At 36.2% G+C, this 21,383-nt stretch overlaps 1 protein-coding gene and 1 long non-coding RNA gene across 2 annotated transcripts in view; one reads left to right on the top strand and one right to left on the bottom strand.

Moving 5' to 3' along the window:
* SLC16A10 (solute carrier family 16 member 10) overlaps positions 1–13,825 on the top strand; it is a 102,613-nt gene extending 88,788 nt beyond the window's left edge. Inside the window, exons 5-6 of the mRNA XM_031456164.2 lie at positions 5,468–5,696; positions 7,964–13,825. Coding sequence (XP_031312024.1) covers positions 5,468–5,696; positions 7,964–8,196 — 462 coding nt within the window. The 3' untranslated portion in view covers positions 8,197–13,825. The remainder of the gene's footprint in view (positions 1–5,467; positions 5,697–7,963) is intronic.
* LOC135321489 (uncharacterized) overlaps positions 1–21,383 on the bottom strand; it is a 39,049-nt gene that overhangs the window by 10,349 nt on the left and 7,317 nt on the right. The window contains exon 2 of the long non-coding RNA XR_010381270.1: positions 4,144–4,225. This is a non-coding gene — a long non-coding RNA (uncharacterized LOC135321489). The remainder of the gene's footprint in view (positions 1–4,143; positions 4,226–21,383) is intronic.

Raw genomic sequence — 21,383 nt, 5'->3', positions numbered from 1 at the left:
CGTATCTGGTATTTTCCATCCAGATGTGGTGCAGAGAACCTGGCAGTATGTGCTGAGCCACAGGTGAGATGACTGCAGTCCAGGGAGCCCCTGGAGGAGAAAGGTGGCCTTCATGTGTCCTGTGATGCCAGGAACCACCGATGGGCTCTGTCCTGTGAACACAGCGGCACAGGAGGCAACACAGGCCCAATCCACGCAGTCTGCTGGGCTCGCTCCTTTATATCACTACCCGCTCTGTCTCCTTTTCCTGGCTTCCCTGCCCCGACTCCCAAACGTTCAGTGGGTTTTTATTCTTGGCCCTTAATCTTGTCTGCTGCCACCAACTCCAGGCTTGCCCGTTTGCTCTGTCCTCACGCGCTCTCCCTGCCCGCTGTCTGCCCTGTGGCTGGAAAGCTCCTGCTGCTTGTCTTCCTGTCCTTCCCATCGCTGGTGCCGTTTTCCCAGACGTACCCACTGCCGGCTTTCATCGGTTACAGCTCAGCCGTTGTGGGGCTGTGGCAGCTCTCTTCCCGCCCTGTCCCCCTGACGCCAGTCATCTTGGGTTTGGGGGCTGCAGAGCAGGGAAGCACAGGCTCCGGGTGAGGGATGGCTTGTCCCCACACCTGGCAAAGGGCTGTGCGAGGATTCATGGTGACAGCTTATGGAAAGTGCCGGCTCAGAGCGGATAATTAATGAATCCTTGCTTTTATTATGTTTTAATATTTTATTAAACACTGAGGCAGATCCTGGTTTGGAACAGGTCTCAAGAAAGGAGACCTTGTTATCTTGATTTGGGGATCTCTGCTTATAGGTAACAGTTTAGGAATGTATCTTACACTTTTGCTGTAGAGTTCTGAATTTAAACTTCCATCAGGGTCCTGGGTTCCAGGTATTTTCAGCCTAACATTTCTAAATGTTGAGCGAAGAGATGACTGAACTGCATTATGTAGAATAATGGTTAACGAATGTCTTTGCAAAGGTTCCTGGGGTACATACCCTATTACGAGAGGAAAGGCTGTGTCCTGGTATCTTCTTAACCATCTATTTTAATTTCACAGGCCTATCTTTCTAGTCACCATTAAATTACTACAGATTTGTGTCTTTAATATGTGACTGTTTCAGAGGCTTGGAAGTTATAACTCTAATGAAGGAACTGAAAACTTTGCATTTAGATCACTTTCCCATTGTGTCATATTTCTCTGTGACATGGACATACTGAAGTGTGGACAGCATATCCCTGTATGTAAAGCAGATAAGCCCAGACAACGCGTGTGTGCACAGGGAAGGTCTAGAATCACCAATTGTTGAGTGAGGTTATTTCTGATGAGGGCATGGGTTGAGGGTGGGAGGGGGTTGAAGACGACTCACATGTATTACTGTATACATTTTTCTAAGGTTTGAATTTTGATAAGAATGTATTCATGAGTTACTTTTGTAATACAGAAAAAAATTTTGTAACTTAGAAAAACTAATCACTTTTAGATCCATCTTCCTATGTACTGTGTACTTCTGGTTGAAGGAGAATGAACTGATCAGTGTTGCCCAGTTGTTTTTTATTTTGTGTGTGTGGGGATGTTGTTGTCTTTTAGCATTTTACATTTTCCTAAAGATACCTTGGGATAAAGGTATATGCTTTTCCAAACAGAAGCTGTTTCCAAAATGGTATCCAAATACTTAGCAATTCCTCAGCCTGAATAAGAAACCAGACTATGGCACTCTGTTCTCACCTGGGCTGTGGCACAGGGGCTAGTTCCTCCGTCAGGCAGGAACAGTGGTACTCATGTACCCTGGGGAAAGCTGAAAGCCTCCCTGTGAAGCACTTGGAAAGGACTCTATGCTTTAGAAGAAGCCAGCCTCTCGGCTGTGGCCTAAACGCTTCCTTTTAGTGTGATGGACCAGTAGACTGCTGCTGCCAACTATGGGATTCCTAGCCAGAGGCTCTGAAGGTCTGGAAACTTTATATTGAATAAATTTATAGGAGCAACACTTGAATAACTGTGGCCAATTGTGCATCTGCTTAAAGTACCTCCCTGCTTATTCAGGTGCAGCTTACTTTTCCTCTTCAGCCATATGCTTGGATTTCTGAGCAAAACTTCCACTGACATTTCTCCAAAAATGCTCTCTGTGACAGAAATGAGAAAGGTAACAGCAAAAAAAAATTTTTTTGGTTTGTTTTTGGTTATTAACTAAGCAGGGGGTTATTCTAGAGCTGTAATGTTATGAGAGAAGCTATTTCCTTGTATGATTTTAAGAAAGCAGAAGCACAAAAGACATCTCAACAGTCAAGGCCTTATTAAATGGCAGTGCCGGAGCCTAGGAGAGATGTAGGAACCTTTGAGTCCCTTATTTAAATCTCATCAGAGCTTCTGTGTTTGGGGGAGATTGTATGTAATACTAAATATATTCATCTTTCAAACTGGGGCCTGCTGTCTACAGATCAATAGATATTTGGGAGGCAGTGAACCTCCTATATGCATATGTGCTCAACCTCGCCCGTGCTCCTCATGGCTGGAGTGTCCCTGCCTGTGGGGAATAGGTTTGACCTTGCCAGCTCGTCTTGCTTACCTCCTCATTTGGCTACTTTGGGGGTAGTTACACCTGCTGGAATAGAGCAGTGTTTCTCACTACTACAGCGACAAATAAGGCAGAAATAGCTAGGTAGTTTCTGAGAAATGCTAAAAAATATACGTGTAAATTTTTATAAATTCAATTCTTAAAGAAAAAATAAGGAATTTTAAACAACAATTTTTATTTAATAATTGTTATTAAAATTTAACAGCTTTAAATAACAACAATTAGTGTCAGATAATTGAAAAAGAGAATATAAATTACTGTAATTTGAATTAAGAAAAATGAGAACTTGCAGTTAGGTAAAATATTAAAAAGTAATATGCTCAAAATATATAATAATAAATTTGAAACTCTTACATGAATGATCTCTTACAAAACTGACCAAGAAACAAAAATTTGGAGGGGCCAAAAATGGATAGAAAGATCAGGATAACTACCGTAAGTTAACTACCTGGGTCTCATGTTACATAAATTGGTCCAAGAAAACATGCATTTATTGAGCAAAACTGACTTTGTGCTAGGCTTTCAGCATTCACTTTGGTTGTCTTGTCTGTACTGAACAGAACAGGAAAAGAATAGGAAACATGCAGAACTAACCTAGTCTAACTACAGTGGTGCTGTGGGATTATTTGATCGATGGCTTTACTGATTAAACCCACTGAATCTGGTCCCATAATGTCCTAACATTTTATTCCAGATTCTCTGGGATGTGTGATGAAGGATTAATTCCTAAGATTCAAATGTTTATCTCCTTTTGTGTTTATAGATAGAATAAAAATGTATCTAATTAAGGATATTAGGATTTGTCTTACTAGTTTTTAAATAAAAATAACTCCTTAAATCTTTACCTACTGTTAGTTTCAAACACTTGCTCCATTTTGATATATCTTTAGGTCTCTTTTTGTATAGATGAGAAGCATCAAGGAGTCTTTTTATCAAGGTCACAGACAGCTAGAACCTAGTCTTGTCCCTGTAAGCCTTAGTTCTTTCCAGCCTTCCAGGCTGCAAAACCAGGACTTACCCACTACCGAGAAATTATGCTTAGTTGTTAATGGAAATCGGATTGGAGAAAAAGATGTTTAAGTAGAAAATAAAAAGTCAAAATGGGGAGATTGTTCTTTAGGAAATGTGAAGTACCAGACATATTTTTCAGATAGCCAACTCAGAGTCTTAAACTAATTCTACCATGAAGCCATATTTTAATAATGAAGAAAAATGTATTCAGCTATATAATATGATGGTGTCAAAAAGAGACCAACCTGGAGTTTGAGACCTTTTTCAAGAGTACATTTCTTATTGTGGGGCCAGGGGACTACCTGTGTCAAAGTCACCTGGGAAGCTTATGAAAACCACCATTCTCAGATCTCTGCTCCTCAGGTGATCCTGAGGTGCACTAAGGTTGTGAGGGGCTGCCCCGAGGCATGCTGCCAACCTTGGTATGCCTTGGATGTGCCTAGTGCGTCCTGGGAAAAACAAAGCAGATGAAGATGGTGGTCCAGACGGCTGCTTTATGTGGTCTCTCTCTCCCTCCCCAGCCCCACTGTCACAGGAGGGTACCCTCCAGGAACCATTCCATTGTTGCCTGCTACTTACTGCCAATGCAGACCACGGGTTCCAGGCTGGCTCCATCCAGGGTTACTACTAAACCTCCCAGCATCAGTATCACTATCTTCATCTGTAAAATAGGGAAAACATTACTACCTACCTCAAAGTTATTAGGAAGATCACCATCTAAAGTTCTTAGAACACTGCCTGGCATTTAATAAACACTAAATAAATTATAGTTGCTACTATATGCATACTTTAAAAAAACTGATTCTTTTAGAAACATTTCTTCTGCTGACAAGTGAATTATCCAATTTTAACTAGTTCTTTGCCTAAAAAAGTTGTTGAATTGTCTGCTCCTTTCTTTTTGGTATTTACCATAATTTGAATATACAACTATAGCACATCAAACACTTCACGTGCATTTATTTATTTAATGGTCAAGTCCCCACAACCCAAGGTAGGAACCAGGTCTTATTCACATAACACAGTAGCTACCAACGTGGCAGGAAAAATTAAGTGTTTCACTCTATTAATTAGTCTAACACTAAAATAAAAGTGTTTAATAGTTTAAAATATTTCTCAGCCTCAACTTGGGTGCTTAATAGGGTATATCTGTTTCATCAGAAGACATAATATTTGAAAATATTCTTTGATAATAATATATTGATTTACACTGTCAAAGTAATAAAATTGGATTATATAATTAGTTCTTAGGATGTTATAGTAGACTATGTTTACTGTTTTCACTGCATATTATGCATCCTATATTTCCTATGACAGTCAAAATTTAATTAGAATTTTAATAATCAAAATTCAGTATATATTTATAGAATAGCAAATCATAGTTACTTATTCTAATCTCTCTCACTTGGTCTAACTATGCTCACCGTGTCTGGAATATTAGTGGGTAAAATATTACAGGTTATTTACATCACTGTATTCCCCAAACTGGGAGAATGGATCTGGCTGCCATATTTTCATTTTGCAAAGGACTAATACCAATAAAGTTCATAGAATTTCAGCAGTAAATTTTTAAAATCATGTTTGATGAGTAAACTTGAGCTGATATTCAAAGAACAAATATTTATTGAGCACTAACAAGGTGCAGCATCTTTAAACCTTATGTAATATATAGTCCAAAGATGACTTTTGTATAGATTCTGGCCTCAAAGAGCTTTCTTTTTGTCCTTAATGGAAATACTGAGAGAGTGCTGGAGAACTTGGGGGAGATGATTATAGGAGTTGATTATGTATATAAAAATCAAGGTCAACTGGGCTGGGAAGGCAACTAATCAGTAGCACTCAAAAGTCCTAAGCATGTGCATCACTCTTCCTGAGAGCCAAGCTGACACTGTGGTGTCTATCCCAGGTCCTCTCCTTTTTCTTCATTGGTCTGATGTCCATGATGATTCCCCTGTGCAGCGTCTTTGGGGCCCTCATTGCCGTCTGTCTCATCATGGGTCTCTTCGATGGATGCTTCATTTCCATCATGGCCCCCATTGCCTTTGAGTTAGTTGGTGCTCAGGATGTCTCCCAAGCAATTGGATTTCTGCTCGGATTCATATCTATACCCATGACTGTGGGCCCACCTGTTGCAGGTAAGTTAAATTAATTTATAACATTTTCTATTGTAGGTCCTAAGTCTCACTTATATGTAAAGTACATTACAGTTTATTGATTACTGGTCTCTTGCTTTTGTATGTGCTTTATTTATACATTTTTAATAAGACCCGCTATAGAGGGCATGTTGGAAAAATCTGCTGAAGAGGCTCTCTTATCCTTATTTATATCCAAAACACTCAGTAAAATATGTAGCAGTTAGCTTCTAGACTTTTAAGCTTTCAGAGTTCCTATATTACACTTAGTATGTGTTTTGGAGGAATGGGAATATGATTTCTTGTTTAGAAGAGGTAGAGATTCTGAAAGATTTCTAAATATGTATGCTTTGTGTAAAAGATCATACCCCCCTGAGAAATAGTGAAAAGTAACACTTAGTGGAAACAATCCAAATATCTGCCAGCAGATGAACGGATAAAATTGGTATGCCCATATGATGGAGTATTATTTAGCCATAAAAAAGAATGAAGTACTGTACTGATACCTGTTACCAAGCAGATGAACCTCAAATATTAAGCTAAGTGAAAGAAGCCAAATACAAAAGGTCACATATTATATGATTTCATTTATGTGAACTACCCAGAATAGGTAAATCCATAGGAGACAGAGAACAGATTGATGGCTGCCAGGGGATGGAGGGAAGGAGGATTAGGGAGTAACTGCATAATGTATGGAGTTTCCTTCTGGTGTGAGGAAAATATTTTGGAACTAGACAGAGGTAGCAGTTGTACAATATTATGAATATGCTAAATGCCACTGAAAGGTAGAAATCTTCTGAATATAAAGATGTCTCATGTTCAGAATTAACTGGGTACCAGTGTAAATTATTATGGTAAGAGTTGATAAAATTATTATAAAATTTGAATGTATGTACTATCATCTGTGGCTGGTACATGAGAGGCTCAGTGAAAGTTCAGTTCAATTCATTCTCATATTCAGAACCACACATATCAGCAACTTTGCCAGTTGGGAACCTAGTCATGAATCACACAAGCAGGGCCACTACTGAGCAGACTAAATAAAACTGAAGTTCTAAAGATCACAGTCTCCTTGTAGGAGAACCGTCCAGTCCTTCCTCTCTCCCCAGGTAGCAGACTATTTACCCTGCTTTTACATCTTATATGCTTAGTTTGTTAGGGTTTCCAACTCCACAGCAGATTACAAGCAGCACTTTAGCAGAAATGGTGTTTGCTACTAGAGATGACTATAACAGACCAAGAATTAAGGAAGTAACAGGAAACTTCCAAAGCAGGCAGAAGAACACCAGGTGGTTCGGAGGGCTCATAGTATTACAGCCAAACGTCGTAATTCAAATTCATAAGAATGAAAGGTTCAGTTATATGTGTAATATTCTGATTCAGAAGATATGAAAGGCATTTGTGTAGATATATTGTATATTTAAGGTTTCAATCCAGAATGACTGTATGCATTTTTTAATGTGCTGGTACTTACCTGGACACGTCCTCGGCTGTTTATTTAGCAGAGTCAGATGTTCAGCACAATGTGTTCCTGGGACATTTCAGATAATAGGTTGCATAGTAAAAGTTAAAAGTTACAAAAGTTTAAAACATCAAGATAACTTTTAAAATCTGGATTTTGTTAGAGAAAGTAGAAATAAGGAGTGCTCAGTTTTCAGAAGAAGAGGACCTATTAGATTACCACATGTATTCTCATATTTTCCTCCCATGTGCTGACAAACCTTAGTATCTTTCTGAGATGTATTTAACGACCTAGCCTTTTCATCCTCTTAGATATATAATTTTTCATGGTTTTGGATTATGACTTTAAACAGTTTTATGTTATTTCATAAACAGGCCCAAGAAAGGTTTGAATTGTAGACATTCTGAGGTCAGTGTGTATGAGAGAAGTTTCAGCTTGGTGGTCCGTCCACCTTCAGCTGAAGTAAGGACCTTCATCCCACATGTCAAAATACCCCAAATGGCCTCTAAGGAGTTTTGAGAAAGCTGAAGCTTCGTTGCAGATATTTTTTTCCATGTAATATCTTGGTAGGAAAACCCAGAGGACTATCACAGACCTGTAACAAGATTAAAGAAATTAGATCTTTTCCTACCTTACAACAGAAAAGGTTTATATTTCAGACCCATTTCCTTAAAAATGTCTGATATCTGAGATGTTTGAATTAGTCCTGCTGAGATGAAGTTATTTGGCTGGCACCAGGCATCAGTGTGACCGAGACCCCGAAGAGCCATACTTGTTCTCTCTTGGTGACAGTTTCTTCCCTTCCCAGGGTTACTTCGTGACAAGCTGGGCTCCTATGATGTTGCATTCTACCTCGCTGGAATCCCTCCCCTTATTGGAGGTGCTGTCCTTTGTTTTATCCCATGGATCCACAGTAAGAAGCAAAGAGAGCTCGGTAAAAGCACTGAAGGAGAAAAGATGGAGAAAATGTTGGAGAACCAGAACTCTCTGCTGTCGAGCTCATCTGGAATCTTTAAGAAAGAATCTGACTCTGTTATTTAATGTCATATACCTCCACCAGACTGGACTTGCTTTCAGAAGTTTAAGCAAGTTTTCCTTTTATATAAATTGCAAATTTCTTATTTTTTTAATCACATCTTAGGAATAGCACAATAATCGGGAAATAGAACCCTTATTACTACAAGAACCATTTTCTGCCATTGAATAGCTGTCTGATATTTCCATGAGTCTGAGGGTGGAGACTCAGACTCCAGTTTTCATGTACAAGAAAACATGTCTGAAAGTCAGATATTGTGGCGATATGAAGCTCTCTCAGTAAAAAGCAACTCTGGAAACTGTGAATGCTGTTTAGCTTGTACAAATATTTAAAAATACCTCAAGCTATACGGAAAGGGTTGCAGTTTGGTTAGGACTGGAAATATTGTTTGTTGTCTCATGTGGTGTTTCTCATTTTGGTATCTGTTTTAATTCTTCTGCTATTTGGGAGCTTCTTAACAGTATTAAGCGTGGATTCTAGATACTATCAGATCTACGAAACCTCAAGTCTATGTTAAAATTACTTCCCTGCTGTTAAGAAAGCTATGAAATTAAGTTATTCAGACTTGCTCCAGTGTCAAGGGACCTTCATGGAGCAGGTGCTAATGGTGTATTCAGAATCAATCTGTGAGATGAACAGGATCCTGTTCCTAAGGGCAGAGCAGTTCAGAAATCAGACTTTTCTTCCATTTATATTTTTTCCCTTCGGATTTGCAGTGTGTTTCACTCAAGCAGCCAGAAACACCCCAAATTTCTGAATTTGTTTAAATTGTAACAATGAAGTAAAATAGAATGATTGAAAGGTAATTCTGGCATTTTTAACTTAGAATTTTTCTGACTTCTGAATTTGCTGCACAAGGACCAGACATTTAAACAAAGTCTTACTGAGTATGTTACCGATTTGCCGTTTCAGGCACAAATGGGAAAAAACATCTTTGTGAAGAAAATACATATTTCTGATAGGAAGAATTGCTCAAATTGGTTAAAGAAATTAATGGTTCTTGAAAGGCTAAAAGCATTTACAAAGAGAAACAACTCCTACATTTCCAAAAGTTCCTGGAAAAAATTTGCATTCGTGTGTATTTATCCTAGTGTGTTCCTCATTAATATTCCCTGTATTTTTTCTATTGTAAGAAAGCTATTAGAGTTTTAAAGACTTAAAGCTGAAGTCATGCTATGACCCATACTCATCTTTAAAATATAGGAACACTTCTCTCACCCTTGAAATTATTTTAGTACATTTTTTAAATTTAGGTCTTTAAAAGTTAATAATATGCAAAGCATATTTAAATCCTAAATAGAGATGTATATTATATATTCCTCAAATGTAGCTTGTTCACCTGGGGAGAATACTGTCTTTTTCTAAAGCACCTCCAGATCTGGATCTATTTCTAAATTCTCTGTACTGAGAGAAACAGTCTATTATCTCCCTACTTTTCTTTTCAGCTTCTATCATTTCTGAAAGGCAAAGTCCCTCCATTCCTGTCTCTTGCTGAGGATGGAGATGCTTAGAAAGCATATGGGTTTGCAGTCGTTGATGGAGGAGGAGAAGGGAAGTGAGGCTGTTAATTAAACAGAAAACCCAATAATTTTTCCTTTCACTATCAGCTTTCTCATCTGCAACCTTGAAGGTTCAACGTGTAAAAATGCTAAGTGTGGAATTTACTTTTAATAGGATTTTAAATAATTTTGATCCTTGAAGACATTCAGCAACTTACTATGCCATACACACAGCCATAACTTAATACTTCCACCAATACTTCCGTATTTCATATTCAGGGGACTTAGATAATTTGTGTTTTGGAAGGTTCTGTTACATTAAAAAAAAAAATACATTTTGACCATCCTGCCCTTTCATGTTCTTATTTTAAGCCTGAACAAAATGATTTAAATAGCAATGTAATACATTATTAGGTTCTTCATTTATTCATGCCCAGTTATATAAAATATTTTTTCCTTGTTATCAGTGCCTTTGAGATCAGCAGAAACATACACAACTAAGAACAGTCATCAGAAATTATAAAATGCTTATTTTTTTTTTTTTACAGTTTCAGCACAGACTGCTGACTCCCCTGCAATTTTATAGAAGTAGATCTAAAATAGAAAATTTATTCTGTAAAGACCTAGAATTTTTTATTTTCAAAATTTGGCTAATTTTAGGAAAAGGGAAAAAAAGTACTAATCTGAAATTCAAAGATTTGATCTCGCTTGGTATTTTCCATAATAAAAGATCAACATGACAAGTATTAATAATAAAACTTAGATCTCAGAATATTGTGTTTGTGTATAATATTATATGTAGTTTTCAGTCTGATGGAATGAATCAAACAGGATCTATAACACTGAAAAAGCTCTACTATAATAGACTGATGGAGGGTGCTGTGCTGATATAAAGTTAAAAAGCATAAAAGGTAAGATGCTAAACTCCATACAGTGCATATTTAGTAATATGCTGTTTGGTACAAAAAGTTCTAAAAGTCTAAAATATACAAACTAAGAACTAATCACAAAGATTTTAGACCAAGAAATATTTAATCTTTCAAAGTAAATCCTTTCTAATTTCTGAACAGAGTATTAGTATTGCAGTAAAGTGACCTGATGGGCCTACATTTTTTTGTTTGTTTTTTGTTCAATCCAAGACACTTTTCTGAGAGGAAAAGAATAGAGACAGAATTTGCTTTCTCATTTCATCATCCTAATTCTAATAGGACTCAGCAAATTCTCAAATTTAAAAGGTTCTGGCATTTGAGGCCAACAATAACATAAGAAGGGGAGTAATTATTTCTCTTTACAGATCTGATACTTTGCAACAGATGCCCAAGGATCTTCAGAAACATTTTGGTTAAGTTTTATGGCATTGGATATTGTTGGGATGCATCCATTTCAGCCACCCAGATTACTGATACTGTATTCAAAATTTATAAGGCTCTTTGATCACAGTTGCAATGCTTCATCTATAGCCCTACTATAAGACTTGTAATTTCCACTGAAAATTGCATAGTGCTTGCATTAAGCTTCAATTTATTTATAAATAGAAATAAGACTTCATTTGCATTTCATGATTCATATATTATCTGTTTATACATGTTTGCAGACGATCCCATGGGCTCTGCCCAAGTATGGAAAACCTTTAACGCTATTAGCTTCAACTTTACATGCTTTTAAAGTAAATGAATGCTCACTTGTAAGGTAAACATATGTTTACTTCTGGTAATTCTAATCCTTTTAACTGTACTTAAGAACATTTTAATTTGTGCCATTGTTATTTGTAAACTGTCCCATATCCAGATGACTCTTCATGTTAAATCAATAGGAGACTGAATAGAAAATGTGGTGTAAGATTAGGGATAGGCAACCTAAGGCAAGGGTGGCTGTGAGGAGTTCCTGGTGGTGCACTTCCATGCCCTTTCGTATGCCTCTTTTTTCCTTACTCTTTATATATTCTCTTTATCATTCTTTTTTCCTTGCCTTCCCCCCATCCTTCAAAAACCTGCTGAAGAGTCACTGACATCCTTGCTTAGTGCTCCTGGTTGCTTAGCTGCACTACTTACTTGTCCCTATGGTTTCAGAGGATGGAACCACATCCAATTTTGTGTAACCTGGAAAATGGCTTGCTCGCAGCTTTCAACTTAAGAGTTCTAATGGTACACTGAAATTTTTTTTTTAATTATGTGATTAAAATTGGGGGGTAATCATATAATTGTCACCTTTTGGGCTAATGTATAAAACTTTATTTAAATGTTTAAGGTAAATGCTTTGAGAGAAAAGACTGCCAAGTTCTTAGCATAAATATTTTCAGAGAGCATACTTTTTAACTTTGATTTTCATATTGCATTAAAGTTTTATACAATCTGAGTCCTGAGAGCACATCATGGAGGATGCCTTGGACTGTAGCGGGCCTCTGGGTACAGTTCCTAATGAACCTGCCTTAGACTTAGGCTGGGTTATACTTTATGGCGAATGGTATTAAGAGTAAATTCCCAGAATCAAGAGATACAAGTGGAAAGTATAAGCTAATTAGCTCCAATTAAAAAATATGTAAATAATTTAAATAAGTGTTTAAAATTCTTCGTGAAATTTATAACTATGAAAACTTCATTGTTGCTGGAATACACATTAAGGAGCAAAGAATAACAAGGTGGAGAACAGCAACACACAGCTCCTGGACTTACTGTGATATGACAGCCACAGCCATGTTTATCACTTTGTTGGCAGAGACGAATGCTTTGTTTTGTAAATACACTGCAAGTGATAGGTTTCAATTTCCAAGAATAGCTAAATGTGAAATCTGCACATAATTTAGAATCATAATTATTGACCTACCATAAATAAGTAGTTTTACACAATGACTCCTTCTGAGACAATAAAGACCCATGAAACAATTCATTGCCACATCTCTGAACTACTCAAACCTTGAAACCTGGGGCATAGTAGTTTATTTAGCTTGTCCTTTTAAAAATTATTACTTTTTAGAAAGCAAACATTAATCATCTTGGTCTCTATACAAAGAAATCCCCCATGGTACTACTTTTTTGACAGATATAAAATAATATAGGAAGCTACCTCATGTATGAAACAAGATTTCAATTTTTTATTAGTACGTTGGAAAGACATTGGGAATGAAATAAAACCTCTGTAAGTACTCGATCATGACGCTTACTTGACCACGGCAGTCTATCTACCTCAGCTTTCGGTGTCCAGCTAAAAGCCCAGCTTAATCAATTGTTGCTTAATCAGAAGGCAGCTAATGGTGATTAAAAGGCAAGGGAGTGCAAATTGTTGAGGGGGTTGAAATATCAGTAAAATTTCTTAAGAGCTTTGTTCTGATAAATGGATTTAAAAGGAACAGAAATGGATTAGACTGTATGCTTGTGCCTTAACCTTACAGCTTACATGTTAAACTCCTGTAAGAGGCACCCCCTTTCTAGTGGGACAGGGACTGTGGCAATGAATTTTTGTCTCGCTGTAGTTTTTGAAAATGCTATCTTTGAATGTGGCAATTGTGTAAGAGTTAATCCACAAATTCTCAGTCTAATTAAAGATGTCTGTAGCCTTTTCAGAATGGGTGCTGTGAAGAGTATTTTAGAGTTGAATGGCACTAAGCATGTATGTGATAGAACTATCAATATAAAATAACATTTCAGAAGTCAAATTGGGTCTGTGATACTATTTTGGCATCTCTGATAATACTTTTATTCTTTACCAGATAATATGTTTCAGTATGTCAGTTATTAGAAGAGTCCATTTGCTAAATGTGTGTATAAACACATAAACCATTTCTACTGTGATCATCCCTAAATGTAATCTTCCATAGTATGTTCTAATATGCTGGAAAGTAATAGGTCAACATATCTCATAACTCAGCCTATATTGGAATATTTCAGGGACCCAGGGTTTGTTTTGAGACTGCTGTATTTTGACCCTGGACTATGAACAGACTGTATTTGGTGCCTTTTTTTTTCCTACCAGAGAAAGACTGGTGCTAAATTTCATGCTCCTTTCAAAATTATTTTTTCTTTTTAAACATATGTAACACAATAGGAAACATGCAGATCTAGCAGTATTATACATGTTGCATTTTGTATATACATCTGAGGAAAAAACCTATAAAGCAATTATTGAGTTCAAATATCTACTTACTGTTATGTAATTTTTGTTAACACATAAGACGTTACAGTTTGAAACCCCCCCAAAAAATCACCAAATGAAAACTTAATGACAAGCATAGCCCCTCAAGGTAATGACTTTAAAGAAAAAGTCCCTGGTCAATGTTTCTTGCACGAAGATAGCTATTCAAAGTATTCTGTAACTCTGAGGGTATATGACAAAAATGTCATGTATATTTTATTATATATATATTTATATATCTATACACAAAATAGCTTTTCTATTGAGCTTAAGTAGATATTTTAAGTTATTTTTCAGCCTAAGATTGGAGTTTCTGGAGTCTTAATCTTAAAACTTGGGTAATAAGTTACATTTTAAAAAACTGACACAAAGTGTATAACTTCGTTTTTCAGATTTAACATAAAGACTCAAAATTAGTAAGAACTACATCTGGGTCAGTGTCAGCGATTCTCAGACTTATGATTATCAAGGGCTAACAGCATCATGGTTGTGGCTGATTGTGTGACACTCACCTAAAACTTTCTCCAAAATTCCATGCCAGTCTCTGAGTCCTAATGTATGTGTAAGTAGGATTCAGAGGAAGTGGGACCATAAGTTTTTAACTTTGTTGTCTTTGTAGACTTTGCCTTAATTCTATTTTAAGAAGATTTTATAAACAGAAATTAGGAAAATAAAACACATTATCATCTTCCTAATTAGGAAAACCATACATTTAGAATCTACTAAAGTACAGTGGATTCTCTGTTAACTAATTAACTCCATTCTACTGTTAACATGGGTTGTATATGGAAGGAAGAATGGGGGCTTGTTAATCAGAAGTTAGATTAAATATCCCTTTAGTAATACTTCTCATGTAACTGTTAAAATATTGTGGTTTGAGAAATGTCAGATTGTAAAGACACTGCACAATGCTTGATACATTTGCATTTTGTTCTCCTATCAGTTTATTTTAGCCTGAAAGTTATAGCTACAACTGAACCATGCAGTATAATTGAGAGCTTGGATATTTTAAGTGTCTCCTAGTACAATAAGACATTTTTCATGTCAACTTGCTTTATTTTAATGTTTATCTGAAAAGTAATTTTTAAGTTATTTTGCATGTTTTCAAAGTTAGAAAAACATGTATCTTTGACATCAAAACCAAATTATTCCAGGTGCACACTGCACACTGCAGTGTGACTCTGCTTTTCTACCTACCTACATGGATGCCACTTTGGCACAGTAGTTGTTTAAATATGTATCACTATATGAAATGATTATGCTGGGTTTGATCATTATTTTAGTACTTGCCTTCTTAAAAATTTTATGTTTCTTTTTAAAGAGTATAATTTATAAATGATTTTTTTATAATGTGCAATTTAATATAGATAACCAAAAGCTTTTTAATGAAAAGAGCTTTGTAATCATTTGGAGGATAAGATCATTTTACTGTGGAAAAATGTGATATTCTCAGTAAATACAATTAAACAATTCTAGCAAATTTCTATAAAGATTTGTGATTATGTTTATGGATTCCCTGGGGAGATGGGGAGAAGGAAAAAGTACTAAAAGGAAGGAAACAGTCTGTGTTGAGTAAAGGAGAACTAAGCCATGCACTTTAAAGCTTCATATATGTATTTCAAGTGTTTGGGGGTGGTATTTCTCTGGGGCAAAGAAGAGGAATGGAAATGATTCAATAGCATTGATAGTTCAAAAGCTTTCTACTTGACATTCCTTTTTTTGGTAGTTGACTTACATGATTGCTTCTTTCACTTACACTTATTACACTTATTAAATTCAGCTGGTTCTAAGTGACCTCCTCCTAATGGACAAGTTCAGGGGATGATCAAGACCCAGGCTGGAATTATAAAAAACAATCCCTGCTCTTGTGGATTATCCACTTGGAGAAAAACCGACTGTGCAGTCAGGATGTTTATTATTTGATGAGACCTAACTACAAAGCAAATCATTACTGATGTTTAATGGTGCTAAAGAGATTTTATACATTAAACTCAAGAACATGAAATTTGTGATATGTCATTTAATCCATGCCTATAAAGCCATTGGAGGGCTTTTGAAGGAAATGGGAGAGAATGGATATGACAAATTGTTACTGATACTAAACAGGATAAAGTTCACTCTCTTGAAAATAATTTTTAAAGAAAAAAAAACTATAGTGCATACACAACAACTTTCTAGAGGTACATACAACCCAATCAAATAATTATCATAGTATCAGACTTTTAGGATGTAAAGTTCTCTTCTCATAGTCTCCTACAGATGAACCTAAAACCTTAAATTCAAGAGTTCTTTTTAAAAATCAACTCAAGAGTCACCAGTGTTTTCTTGAACCCCCAGGAATAGGAAGCTCACTACCCCCACACAGTGGTCACCAACAGAGATGGGACTTCTGTCTCCCATGCTCACCCCATCCAGCTCTACCTCAGTCCTGTCCTTGTCTCAGTCACCTGTGGACCCCCCTGAAAGAACTCATGCTTTCTTTCCTGTGGGATCTTATAGGTATTGCTCCAAAATCTTTGAGGACTGAAGTCGCTATGGAAAAAAACTGAGGCCATCATTTGGACTCCCTCTGCTACATCACACCAAGGAAGCTCTAGTATCTCAACCTCACTAACTGCACACCACCACTGAATCCCAGTTTTACTCAGCCAACCAAGTAAATGTTAGAGCCAGCTCCAGGTGCATGATCTAACACTCTGAATCCACAATATCCAGTAAAGTGTACCCATATCAATGAATTCAGCTGGATCTAACATTATATTCTGCTCTCCTTGCTCTAATACCCTTTGTACCTACTCCCACACATTCACCAGGTTTCTGCTAATATACATTAATAAATTATTGCAATTCTTTTGGTGTGCAAGCTATTTCCTCCTTGATTACAGTATGTACCTGTCCCCTTGAATCATGTTGAGATTTGATTCTTGTTATGGGGCTGGTGGCAATTGGGAATGGTTGTCATGGTCCTCAAGGAGAATGGCATCTGCCCCAGGAGACATTGTCACAGTTTTTAAACAAAGACTAATCTCTTCAGATACTAGAGAGCAAGCAAGTTTCATTGGTAAAGGAGACTTGCCACCTAGCAATGATCATCCTTCATCACCGTATGCCTATAAATTTTAAAAGCTTTGACGTTTAAGAACAAAGGTAGTATCTCTGAATTACTTACCACATATTAACTTTTGTTATGAAGCATCTTGGAAAAGAGTACCTTTATCCAGAATCCTTACAGCAACAACTGTAGAAAATGTCACTCTCTTCTGTTGCCCCTGGCCATCTTATTTGCCAAGAATATTATTTGCCAAGAATATTATTTGCCAAGTTTTGAGGCAGACATTTTACATGAGTAGTTTTCAAAGTCTTATTGCACCCCAGGGGGCACTTTGGAAATTTGTGAGGGTGTCATAGTAAGTGAGAGTAGCTCCTGGCATTTAGTGGGCTAGACATCCTACAGTGTGTGACATAGTCCCGCACACTGTCCAACTTTTAAATGTCCTGCTAAACATCCACTGAGTGCAAAAAACTTGTTTTAAATTATCAGCCTAGACTCTCTCTTGTACATATAAACATAAAATTTTTTTGCATAGTTCCAATAAACACCAAATTTTCCAAGAATGTAAACTATCATGTAACTTGAGGGAAGACTGCATTTTACTCTAGTCAGAACTTTACAAAGAGCAGGTCTCCATTCTGGAAAATCACCAAAGACAATGCCACTCATGGTATTGAGTAGTTGATGCTCACCTACTACAAGTCTGTATTTATAATGTGGCATTCACCGTGATTTGATCTATATGAATATACTTATTTAGTCCTTATTTCATTAATTATAGAGAAAAGTATCAATACTCAGTTGAATATTTCAAATTGGGTTTTATATCTTTGCCCACAAATCAAGTTACCATATGTCCATTTTGTTAATACATTTTTCTCTAATGAAGCAATGAAATCATCAAGATTGAGTGACCACTTTACGAAGCACATCATGAAAAGTTGGCAGAGATAATAGCATTCCTAAGATAAAGCATTCTAAAAAGTTTGAAAACTTACTATTTACTGGAATGTTTAAAAAATTTTTCCTAATCAGAAAGATGGTTTTATTGTTTCTTTAAGAATAGCACAAATGATTGCGAAACGTGGTAAACTTCAAGACACTGGTTTTTGGCAATGATTTCATGGATATGATATCAAAAGCACAGGCAACAAGAACAAAAATAAATGGAAGGGGGTGTTGAGCCAAGATGGCGGAGCAGAGAGACTCACAGCTCGCCCTCTCCCACAAATACACCAAGATTTACATCTACAAACCCACTGAATCACACAGAACACCTACTCAACTTTGGCAGACTGTCTCTCACTTTGAAATACAGGAGGATTCTCACAAAATCTGCTAAACAACAAGTTTATACTGTATAGCACTGGGAACTATATTTAATATCTTGTAGTAACTTATGGTGAAAAAGAATACAAAAACGAATATATGTATGTTCATGTATGACTGAAGCATTGTGCTGTACACCAGAAACTGACACACTGTAAACTGACTATACTTCAATAAAAAAAATATATATACCAAACAAAAACCCCAAGTGGAACTACATCAAACTAAAAAGCTTCCACACAGGAAAGGAAATAATTAACAAAATGAAAAGGTAATCCATGGAATGGGAGAAAATATTTGCAAACCATATATATGATAAGGGTTTAACCTCCAAAATATATAAGGAATTCCTACAACTTAACAGTGAAAAAAAATGAATACCATACTTTAACAATGGTCTAAGGACTTGAATAAACATTTCTCCAAAGATGACATAAAAATGGCCAACATGTATATAAAAAACTGCCTAACTCACTAGTTACTATAATACTGTTCTTTCCCCTCAATTCATCTTCTATCCTCATCACCTTTTGCATATAGACTCCAAGGTGTACATACACACACACACACACACACACACACACACATGCACTAGAGGTTGTTTATCTCTAAATGCAGTAGTATTTAAGATAGTTTTTTTTTTTGATCAAGTCAAAATATCCAGAGAATTGTTTTATTTACAATAATGAACTACATTGATGAAGCCAAGTTCTTGGAGAATCTGTTCGTTTTCTCCACCCTGACATACCTGTCTTGGTATGTCACTACCGATTTCATTAAGATGTCCCACCTCTCTTTTATTTACAAATAAATCTTGTTGGTTATTATATAAACTAACACTTGTTTCATTCTAGTGTCTGTCTGTACTTCTATTCCTTCATGTCCTGTGCTTCTTTTACAAAATGACTTCTTAAGTCTTTAAAATCAAACTTTTTGTTATGCACAGGGGAAAACATCTGATTATTTTGTCTTCCAGTGAAGGGACCAAAGTAATCACATTGTGAAATACATATTACTTTACCATTGATCGCTTTTAAAATTTTCTCCTGTATATAACAATGAGGTTATTATGTAGTCGTTTTCTAAAATGATGTCCAGAGGTAGATTATGTTATTGTTAATTTTATTTCAGATTAGTAAAGGAGATATAAAGGAATACTGGTTATACAAGGGAGCATGTGATATCACAGGGTTGAGAATCACTGTTTTACGTCACCACCAACAGTACTTTCATTTCGAGTACCTTCTCTGTACTAGGCATTATACTAGGTGTTTTATATATGCTATCTCGTTTCATTGTCACCAATAACCCAGTTTACAGATCAGGAACATGGGGCTTAAAGAAGTTAAGTAAATTGCCCAAACTAATAAGTGAGGGAACTGAGATTTCAATCTAATTTGCATGACACCGAAGATGTTTTTCCTACTAAATGAAATGCTTTCCTCTGAGAAAAAATAAAATTGCTTTGAAAATAACATCACACTAATGCACACTACTTACTTTCTGTAAGAAAAATTGTCTTTTACTTCCTTCTTTTAAAATACATGCAGCCTACATACAAAAGGAACACCAAACTTGCATTCAAATGTATTAGTCCCAATGTTAGGGAGATTCTGGAATTGAATGTCCTGAGTACATGGTCATTATTAATGTGGTAATATATACCCAACATTCTAATTTTTACTATGTATTTTTACTGTGATTTTACTATGATTTATGTAACAAGAATAAAATTGGTAAAGGACAGACCCAAACAACTTCCCAAATGAACCTGAAGTTTGCCTGCTCTAGTATTTTGTTAGCCTGGTTGTTGGAAATTAATAGTTTACAAAGTAAATCTACTTCTAAAACAGCACTTTTTTTTTTGTACCACAATTTATTTTTACATTTTCTTATTTTTTTATTGTGGTAAAATATACATAACATAAAATTTACCATTTTAACCATATTTTAAGTGTACAATTCAGTGACATTAAATACATTTACAATATTGTAGAACCATCGCCACTTTATTTTTATTATCTTATCATTTTTACATTTTATATATTTGCACTGTTTTAGATTTTTTTATTGAAAAGAATGCTGCTTTGACCATTTTAATATAGTTTTTTTTCTACAATTCTGGTAATTTTCTTCACTTGATCTGAGCCAAAAGGCCAAAAAATGATTTGATAATTTTCTTAAGCTTTAGTTCCTAGAGTGGAATTACTAAGGCAAGATGAATGAATACTTTTTTTTAATGCATATGTGAGTTGAGGCTTTCAATCTAAGTAAGGGATACACAGACATGATGCAAATGTGTGCATTCTTGTCTCAGGATGTGACCAGATATGGCCTGTGGACTTAGGTTTGCTCACCCCTGTCTAATCTAGTGTTTGACTTCCAGCCTGATCCTATTCACCGGGAAGGGGGTCTAGGTCTAGGCAGTACTACATACAGAGCAGAGCACTGTGTTTATAAATTACCATCTTGTGGGGCTGCTCTTATCAGTCAGTTTTCTGGGAGATGCCCAGTTCTGGATGAACTAATAATTGAGTTCCTAACCTTGGAAAGCTGAGCTCTGAAGAGACTTGACCTTGGGGTCTAGCCTGAGTAGCTGATCCATTTCACTTATTCATTCATTATTCTCTCTTCCTATTTTCACCATCTCTAAATGGCAGCACCAATATACATTAAAATTTTTTTAAATAGGTTAATAATATGACTAACAAAACAGGGCATTTTTTTAGGTTTAATAATCACAGTCTGCATTTTAAATATTTGAGTATAAAGGAGAAAATATGCAGTTATAGCAATTAAGTCAGCTATTATCATGAAAAGTTGTTTCCTGCATTAAAAACACAAAACAATACTGTGAAAGATTATATTTGAGTCAGCTCAGGCTGCCATAACAAAATGCCTTAGAATGGGTGGCTTAAACAACAGGAATTTATTTTTCACAGTCCCAGAGGCTGGGAAGTCCAAGATCAAGGTGCTGACTGATTCAGTTCCCTGGTGAAGGCTCTCTTCCTGTTCAGATGGTTGCCCTCTCTCTGTGACCTCACATGGCAGAAAGAGAGTGAGTGTGCTCTGAGCACTCTTCCTCTTCTTAACAGAGCACTAATCCCATCATGGGGACTCCACCCTCAAGACCTCATCTAAACCTAATTCCCTCCCAAAGGGCCTACCCCCAAGTACCATCACA

Source organism: Camelus dromedarius, chromosome 6 (assembly GCF_036321535.1).
Source record: "Camelus dromedarius isolate mCamDro1 chromosome 6, mCamDro1.pat, whole genome shotgun sequence".
Taxonomy (NCBI): domain Eukaryota; kingdom Metazoa; phylum Chordata; class Mammalia; order Artiodactyla; family Camelidae; genus Camelus; species Camelus dromedarius.
The sequence above is the reverse complement of the archived record's forward strand: the minus strand, read 5'-3'. Positions and strand labels throughout refer to the sequence as shown.